The 9,010-nt window shown below is 56.9% G+C and overlaps 2 protein-coding genes across 2 annotated transcripts; both read left to right on the top strand.

Moving 5' to 3' along the window:
• CCNP (cyclin P) lies at positions 1 to 4,224 on the top strand. The gene is made up of 7 exons (XM_039854033.1): positions 1 to 6; positions 218 to 276; positions 447 to 673; positions 1,987 to 2,301; positions 2,885 to 3,043; positions 3,136 to 3,287; positions 4,028 to 4,224. The coding sequence occupies exons 4-7, from the start codon at positions 2,038 to 2,040 to the stop codon at positions 4,191 to 4,193; spliced, it is 741 nt and encodes a 246-aa protein (XP_039709967.1). The 5' UTR covers positions 1 to 6; positions 218 to 276; positions 447 to 673; positions 1,987 to 2,037; the 3' UTR covers positions 4,194 to 4,224.
• A 2,296-nt stretch (positions 4,225 to 6,520) lies between these two features.
• On the top strand, positions 6,521 to 8,995 carry TTC9B (tetratricopeptide repeat domain 9B). The gene is made up of 3 exons (XM_039854053.1): positions 6,521 to 7,136; positions 7,678 to 7,860; positions 8,785 to 8,995. The coding sequence occupies exons 1-3, from the start codon at positions 6,722 to 6,724 to the stop codon at positions 8,886 to 8,888; spliced, it is 702 nt and encodes a 233-aa protein (XP_039709987.1). The 5' UTR covers positions 6,521 to 6,721; the 3' UTR covers positions 8,889 to 8,995.
• Positions 8,996 to 9,010: the final 15 nt, after the last annotated feature.

A 9,010-nucleotide genomic window follows, 5' to 3' on the forward strand; every position in this document is an offset into this window, starting at 1 on the left:
CGACTGGTAGGTCCCATGTCTTGAGTTTTGACTGTATTAAGCCCTGTGCTGGCCACTTAATAAAGACAAACTTATACAATCCTCAGAACAACTCTGTCGGCTGGATTTTGAAATAATTCCCGCTTCATAGCTGAAGAAAATGAGGCTCCGAGGGGCTGCTCTGGTCATGTAGTAAGTGGCAGGACGCGGGCTTGACTCCAGCTTCCTGATCTTACAGGGTTCGGAGCGGCAGAGCCGACTTGTGCAGCACCCTCCATTTCCAACGCACCTGCCCAGGTGAGGCGTGCTCAACGCGCATGCGCCCAGACGCATTTAAAGCGCCGCGCGCGGGGCCTTCTTCCATCAGGAAGGGGTGGGCGCTCGGTTTCGCCCCTGGTGCCAGTCAGGAGGATGCTGGTGAGATGCAAGAACCGGGGTCCCACCTCCCACCTTGGGCCTCCCTGCAGGCGCTGACCTCAGCCCGTCACCCCTGCAGAGTCCGGCTGCCTCCCTCGACCCAGAACCTCTGAGTGCCGCGGTCCCAGACGTCGTCCCCGCGGGCACAAGCGCTTCCCTAGGACGCCCGGAGAAGCCCCCGGGGTCGTGCGCGCCTCCGGGGCTGGAGGAGGCGCTCGGCGCGCTGGGGCTGCAGGGAGAACGCGAGTACGCCGGGGACATCTTCGCCGAGGTCTTGGTGAGAGGGCCGCCCCAAGCCCCGGAGGACAGCGGAGCCGGGCGGGTTAGCCGAAGCCAGAGCTGCCGGATGCGCCCGGCGCCCGCTCGACAGGCGTTTCTGAACTCCCTCCCGGCCAGCAGTCTGTCTCTACCCGTCCCACTGACTTCCCAGCCCCGCCCCAAGTTCGCGGATTGGTTTTTCCCGCATAGTTACCCTCGAATGCCCTTCTCTATCCTCCCCAACCTGTTTGCAGCCCCTCCTTCGATATTTCAGAGCTCCTCGTTCGTCACTTCTATTTGTTTCAGAAATGTTTAGCGACTTATTAACAAGTGTTTTAGAGCATGTTCTAGGCACTGGGGATGCTGTGATGAACAACATAGACAGTCTGTCCTCATTGTGGGGAGACGCGCAAACAAATGTAGGTGATCATTTTAGAACGGCCACGAAGACCAAAACACAGGCCGTTGGTAGTCCACAGACATCTGTCTGAGACAGGCACTGTCAGAAGAAACACCGAAGTGACAAATTTAACGTGAGCGTCTCTCCGGGCCACGTCTCTGTTAGGAACCTAGCTAGATACAGCTGGCGTTGGGACAGTAATACCTGCCCTGTGATGTCTGCAGCCTAGTGGGGCAAACAGACAAAACAAGGAAACACCGGCTCTCTCCAGACTGAAAAGTACTTTGAGGGAAATAAGATGATGGAATAGGAGTATGGGTAAAGTCGGGGAAATTTTAGTTAGGACTGAGGAGTCAGCAATGCAACGCACAGGAAAAGGACCGCTTCAGGTGGAGGGCACAGTACACACATGAAAAGGCCCTGAGGTAGGAATGAGCTTGGCAGAGCCAGGGGCCAAAAGAAGCCTTGTGTGGCTGGAGTGTGACTTGAGAGCACAAAGAGGTGATGTTAGAGCAGGGGCAGGGCCTGAGAGAGTCTGAAAGAAATTAGGATTTTCTCCTGAGGGTACTTACTGGAAGCCCTGGAAGGGTTTTGAGCTGGGGAGCTCCTTGGCCAGGTTCGTACTTTGATAAAGACCCTTCTGGGTGCTCTGAGGGTTGGTGACCACGAGTGGACTCTGAGGATCCAGGGAGAGATGCCCCGGAGGTCCTGTGGCAATGGGGGCTGCAGACTGGAGAGATGGGTAAGGAGGCGACCAGAAAAAAAGTCCAGGGTTCAAGAGCAGCACGTCTGGAGATGCTGGAGGCCAGTTTGGGTTTGGCGCTCATGTCATGTCCAGCTGGTGCGGGGATGCTGCGGCACCCAGGGCTGGAGCTCAGGAGAGAAGCCGAGGTACAGGTGCGGAGAGTGAGGCCGTCCCTGCCCAACCCCAGGTGTGCCGTGCGCCGCCCCGGAGGGCCCTGCCCCGCACCGTGACCCCGGAGATGCGCGCGCTAGTGGTGGATTGGCTGGTTCAGGTGCACGTACGTACCGGGGAGGGGGCGGCGCTGGGCCTGCGTCGCAGCCTGGTGGTCACCCGCACTTTTCCCCAGGAGTACCTGGGCCTGGCAGGGGACACGCTCTACCTGGCCGTGCACCTGCTCGATTCCTACCTGCGCGCGGGCCGAGTGCGCCTACGTCACCTGCAGCTGCTGGGCGTGGCCTGCCTGTTCGTGGCGTGCAAAGTGGAAGAGTGCGTGCTTCCCGAGGTACTTCCGGGGTGGGGCTGGGAGGGCGGAGCCCTTACTACTCTTGCCGCAGTCCCAGGATGAACGCTCACTGTGCCGAGCACTGTGCCCAGCGAGCGCTTTAAGTCCTCTTGGAATCTCAGCAGACCTGTATACGTTCGGGGCTATCAATGTGTCCCTTTAACAGAGAAGATTGAGGCCCAGAGAGAGGAAGACATTTGCCCAAAGTCAGCAGTTGGGACTTGGACTCAGTCTCGAATAGTTGCAGTAGCTATAATTCTTCTTTAGTAGATACAGTTAACATGACCAACCTTAGTGCTTTAGCAGAACTGCGTGGTGAAGTAGGAGCAACATCGTCCTTTTACAGATGAGCTGAGTCTTAGAACGCTCCCGCGAATGTCCATGTCACACAGTGCACAAATGGTAGAGTTTGAACTCGAACCCAGGTATTTCCGACTCTGAAGCCTCCGTTCTCCGCTACTTCCAGACAACAAATCAGCGGCTCCATTTTACAGACTAGGAAACAGAAGTCCAGAAATGGGACGGAACAGATCCCAAGTTACTCCATGGCAGGGAGTAACACCTCTTTCTTCACAATCCGCAGCCCGCCTCCCTTTGCCTCTTGGGCGCTGGCTCCTTCTCACAGGCCGAGCTTCTGCGCGCGGAGCGCCGTGTCCTGAGTCGCTTGGATTTCCGGCTGCACCACCCAGGTCCGCTCCTCTGCCTTGGGCTACTCGCTGCTCTGGCCAGGAGCAGTCCCCAGGTGAGCGGGGCGGAGGCGTGGCCTGCATGGACTTGGGGCGCGGCCTGCGGGGCTAGGGGCGTGGTCTGCTAGTCTCTCTGTGGCGTTGGCAGGTGATGCTACTTGCTACTTACTTCCTGGAGCTATCTCTGCTGGAGGCCGAGGCCGCTGGGTGGGAGCCTGGTCGCCTTGCAGCTGCAGCGCTGAGCCTGGCGCACCGCGTGCTGGACGGGTCGGGCTCTGGGCTGGAGCCGGCATTTTACAGGTATGGACACGGCGGTGGACCTCTCCACCCTCCTGAGAGTCGGCGACTTCAGAGATCTGCCTTTCTGGTTGCTGTCTTTACCGTCACAGAGAATGAGAGACACTTATGGAGAAGGGGGACACGATGACCCCTAGACTTGATTTTTCTGAGTGTAAGAGAGAATGGGGTAGGGGGGAGGCGGATCGCATTTGCTTTTCTCTAGGGGCGTCTGAGAGAATGGCGGTGTTTATCCAGATCTGGGGACCCTTAATCTTGTCCAGGGTGTGAGATAGGATCTCCCAGGCCCAGAAGATGCTCTCACTGCGTTCCAGGGTTGAGAATGAGAGGTCTGCCAGCCTCGAGTTCCTCAGCTCACTAGCCGCGAACGGGGTGTCCCTTCAGCTGCTAGAGCTCCCACCTCCCTGTTAACCCCGCCACCGAGGGGCAGAATGAATCGTCTTTGCTCCCAGCCCATGACCCTGCGTAGAGCTGGATGCGTGCTTGTCCTCATCCCCACTCCTTCCCTCCCCGAGGGCCCTGGCTTTCCCTAGCCGCGCCCTGAGGGGAGAATCGGGGGTGTGCCGCTCCTCGGCTCCCTCCAGGCACTCTAGATGAGTGTCCGACCTCGAGAGAGCCCCTGGGCAGTCCCCACGGACGCAAGTCAACGCGTCTTCTCGGCCTCGAGTCCGCAGCTCCAAGGACAGGTCGTCTCCACCACTACCCCTTGCGTCCACCTCAGTTTTTCCGTTTCCCCGACGCAGCCCCGCGGAACTGGGCAGTCTCGAGCCGTGCATGGCCCGCGCCGCGCTCCGAGGCCCTGCACCCGGCCGCGCCGCGATCTTCCTCAAGTATGCGCGGCCCCAGCGCCATGGCACCAGCCTCGCCGCCGCCCGTCTGCTCCGCCGCCCCCAGCCGGGGCCGCCCTGAGACCCTATCAAAAAAGACTCCGTGTGTGTCCGCGTCCCACTTCAATAAAAGAGTTTTATTCCAAGCGCTCTCTGTCCTCATTGGTTGAATCCGGCCCCTCTCTCGCTTTCGATTGGTCAATTTCCGGTCCTCGCTTTTCTCTGATTGGATGTCCTCACCAAGTTCCTTAATGGATGCGGATTCCGAACTCTTCCGCGAGGGGGCACTGGCGGGCTTCTGCAAGCGCTGCTCAGACGGATCCAACCCGGATCCCAAGCGCAAACCCTTTCAGGAGAGGTGTGCAGAGATGCTAAGAGGAAAATCGTAACACAAGCTGAGTGGTCCTCGGCCTCAGGGTTGGGAAGAATTTAGGAGGGATGGGAACTGTGGGAAACTGAGAATGCCCGTCCCAGTCATGAATGCTACCTGGAGGTTGCCAGATTTTCAGATTTTATCCAAGTGAAGATGAAAATCTGCAATTTCATAAATATCTCTGCTTTTATATGTTGGATGCTAATTCAACATTTTTTTAGTGGTTACACAAGTACAACACATCACATATGCTGACCTGCGAGGGTCATCAGTTTGTAACAGTACAGATCTTTGATGGCAAGAGTTTGGAAAATGGGACCTGATTTACTTAACCTCATTGAGGTGTGATGAGGTTGTAAGTTAACATACTCGTAAAGCTTTAGGGCATCGCCTGATATCTAGTGGGTGTTGTGAAAGTGCTCGCACTGCATCCTATCGGGACCGTGAGTCAGGACAGTGGTCCCCTGTTTCTACCTAGCCCCTTGCACCTAGCCATTTGGTAGGTGTTCAGAAAATATGTTATGAATCTCTACGTTTTAAATTAAAACAAAAACATACCTGAGGTGCAGAAAGGTGACCACACTTCTCTGGAATTCAACCTCAGGAATATTAGACTTAACTAAGCCAGGTTTGGAGGTGCAGAGAGGAGGAAGTTTCTGCCCTTGAAATGTTCAAGATTGGAGGACCAGGGATGGGGGAGAGACTCACTTAGCAAAGTACAATAAGAGATAGAAGCAGATACTGCTTTGGGATGGAAGGTGCCCTGTTCAGGTTTGGGCTTGTTGGTTGAAACCCACTAGGGGACCTCCAGGGAGAGTATGTGCGGTGGTAGAGGGAGAGGACAGTGGAAATAGAAACCTGGTGCTTGGAACTGAGACCGAAACTAGGGTCTTGTGGGGATGGAAGAGTTAATAAAGTCACTCACTCACTCACTCACTCACTCACTCATTTAACAGTCATGTACAGATGCTGACTCAGAGCCAGGCACTTCTGATCGCCTACCTCACAGTCTCACAGATGATAAGAAAGGTTGTTAGTTGCCCATTACTGTACCGGGCCCTGTGCTAAGTGCTTTATCTGCATAACATAATCCAGTCCCTGCAACTACTCTGACGTAAACTCATGTGTTATCCCCATGTCACACAGAAGGAAAGCAAGGTAAGGCAGATCAAGGAACTTGGCCAAGATTCCACTGCTAAGTAAGTGGCTAAGAAGGGTTGAAGGACAAGTCTCGGTTTTTCTCTCAGAAGCCTCTCACGTTTCCTTTTCTGTACACTCCTTTATGATTGTGCTGCTCACTCTGGACTGTCACTTACTTGCTTTCCCACTGGTTTTCCTACCCAGACAGTGAGCTTGATGAGGGCAAGAAGCAGATGTCTCTTGTCCATACAGTTATCTTCTCCTCCAGGAAGCCGTCACTCACACAACCTGTCTAGGGCAGGCGCCTCCTCTGGGCCCTCAGAGCCTGTTGTGCGTCTTCCATCCTGGACTTGACTCCTCTGCCCGTGCCTCTCCCATCCCACCATGGCCACTTTGCCTCAGCTTCTCCAGCTAGCCCCCTCTGTGTTGTCATCGGCCGATGCTCTGTCTCCCCAGTGGATTCGGGGCCCAGTGAGGGTACGACCTGAAGCTCTCTCACTCCCTGCTATGTTCCAGCATCACCCAGCCCAGAGCTGGGCACGGAAAAGAAATCAGTGAATACCCGTTTATTGCATAGATACACGAATGAGTTTCAAAGTTGCTATAATTATCCTATGTTACTGATGAGGATACTGGGTTCCAGGTAATTTAGGTGATTTGTCCAAGTCATACAAATAGTGAAAAAATAAGCAGGGAATTGAAACTGGGCAGCTCGAGTCCATAGCCTGTGTCCCTATCCAACATGCCAAATGCCTAGTGGGCTGAAAACCAGCTTTCCACGAGGTTGATATCCTCTTGCTCTTTCCCCTAGACTTGTCCTTTCCTTCTAGAAAGCTTCGGGAGCTTCGGGCACGGGGGAGGAGAGCAGGCAGGAGGGCGGGGAGAGTAAGAGGCGTGGGAAGGAGAGAAAGGCAGGCTGGAGAATGAGGACTGGGCTAGTTTGAAGGAGAGAATGGGGAAGTCTTGAGGGGTTTCTCTAGACCCATAGGGGGCAGCCGGAGTCGGCTGCCGGAGGTGCGGGGGCGGAGAAAGGGTGGGGACCGGCCTCGCGGGGGACGATGCGGTAGCTGCAGCGGCGGCCGCAGGAGTTTCCCACAATGCAGCGCGGTGCGCTGTCCCCGGTGCTGATGCTCAGCGCTGCCCCAGAACCTCCGCCGCGTCCGCCTCCCGCCCTTTCCCCACCCGGCCCTGGCCCCCGCCATGGCTCGGCAAAGCCCAGTCCTGCCCCAGAGCCGTCGGGGGGCCTGGGCGCGGCGCTCGACAGCAGCCTGCGGGCCGCCGTGGCGTTCAAGGCGGAGGGCCAGCGCTGTTACCGAGAGAAGAAGTTCCGGGAAGCCATCGGCAAGTATCATCGGGCACTGCTGCAGCTGAAGGCGGCGCAGGGTGCTCGCCCTGGAGGCCTGTCTGCCCCTACCCCTGGGCCCACTACCAGCCCGGGGCCGGCCCGCCTCAGCGAGGAGCAGCGGCGCCTGGTGGAGAGCACGGAGGTGGAATGTTACGACTCTCTCACGGGTACGCGGACGTCGTGGGGCGCAGAGGGTGCATATGTGACAGGGATGAGTGAGAGGCAATCATGAAGCCTTGGGCGGGGCGGGGGCTGGAGGCTTAAAGGGGCCAGGGCTGGGTTCTGTGGGGGGAGACCTCAGAACTTATCAAGGAGAGGGGTCGGGCTGTAGGGGAACACAGGGATGAAAAGAGCTGGGATGCAGGAAATGGGCTTTGGGCTGCCACCCGCGACCCTCAGGTGAGAAAAGCTTACCCTGGATGATCCCTATCCCTCACCTGAGAGCGCCCTTAGTAGTACTTCCCCCTACGGAAATCGCCCGCGAGCGCGTCTGTGTTTTTTGCGCCCTCTAGCGGCGGCGCAGATTGAGTCTACTCTAACTGGTCAGAAACTCTGAAGCCCCCTGGTTGCCTGAGAAATCCATTATGCCCCGCTCAGCCTTGGGATAAGGTGGATTTTCCCTGCAGCCTGAAAGCCAGGCTCCTCGCGGTCAGGTGAGGTCTCGGGGTGCCGGCAGGCTCTGAGAGAACCGGTTCCGGTGCCCCGCAGCCTGCCTGCTGCAGTCGGAGCTGGTGAACTACGAGCGGGTGCGCGAGTACTGTCTCAAGGTGCTGGAGAAGCAGCAGGGCAACTTCAAGGCCACCTACCGCGCCGGCATTGCCTTCTACCACCTAGGTGACTACGCACGCGCGCTACGCTACCTGCAGGAGGCCCGCAGCCGGGAGCCCACAGGTGAGGTGAGGGGCGGGGCGGAGCAGGGAGAGGGGCTGACGCAGAGGAACCGAGGGGCTCCTGGTCAGGGCAGAGCTACTTTGAGGGAGTGCTGTACTACCCACCCTATTCCACCTCCCCCACCTGCCCCTTACGCACCCACTCATCCACTCACCCGCCATTCAGATGTCCACTCACCCCACTCTTCCTTGATATTCACCTAACCACCTCCCATCTAGTCATTGACTCATCTTGATGCCTCCCACTCGGCAGCTCCCTCATCCACTCACCGCCTCATTTCCATTCCCCCACTCATTCATCCGCTCACTCATGAACCCATCCCCACACTCACCTATTCATTCACCCGTTCTCCCGGCCACCATTTGTGCAGCACTTACTGGGAGTCGGAGCCCAGGGTGGGCAATGCCAGGAAATTTGCTGAGGGGTAGTATGGGGGGTTGGCAGAGCTGGAAGCTTGTTCTTTGCCCTCTGGGAGGTCAGTCAGGGAGCGCGCGTGTGTGTGTGTGTGTGTGTGTGTGTGTGCGCGTGCACGCACGCAGACAATACAGTTCTGTATTAAGAGCAATGAAGAGGGAGAGCAACTGGTGCATGGCCCAGGGCCATGGGAACAGAGGCAAAATGAATTTCTGGTAAGTGGTTTGGAGAGAGCAGGCTTCTTGTAGTTGTCACTGGATGAGTAGAAGTGTGACCAAAGTCTAAGCAGAGGCATTCCTGGCAGCAGGCATGGCAAATGCAAAAGTCTGGAGGTGTGACAAGCTCTGTTCTGCTTGTTTGGGCTGGGGCTTTTGGAGAAGGGCTCTGGCAATACCAGCTGTGTTGGGGAGCCACTGAAGGCTGGGGACAATGATGTGTGAGCTGAGGTGGTACGGATGTCACTTGATGCCCCAGAACACCCAGATAGTCTCCTGCCCTCCTCTCCTGCAGACACCAATGTCCTACGCTACATCCAGTTGACTCAGCTGAAGATGAACCGGTGCAGCCTCCAGCGGGAAGACAGTGGGGCCGGGCCAAGGGATGTCATTGGCTGAGGCCAACCTGGAGGAACTGTTCCTACCCCGACTCTCTCCCACCTCACCTTCTAATTTCCCCTGACTTGTGTGTTTGCTGGTAAAGTGCTCATCACTGGTAACCACAACCTCTTTGTGTAGTG

The sequence above is a fragment of the Pteropus medius genome, unplaced genomic scaffold (genome assembly GCF_902729225.1).
Source record: "Pteropus medius unplaced genomic scaffold, Ma_sr-lr_union100, whole genome shotgun sequence".
In the NCBI taxonomy this organism is placed as follows: Eukaryota; Metazoa; Chordata; class Mammalia; order Chiroptera; family Pteropodidae; genus Pteropus; species Pteropus medius.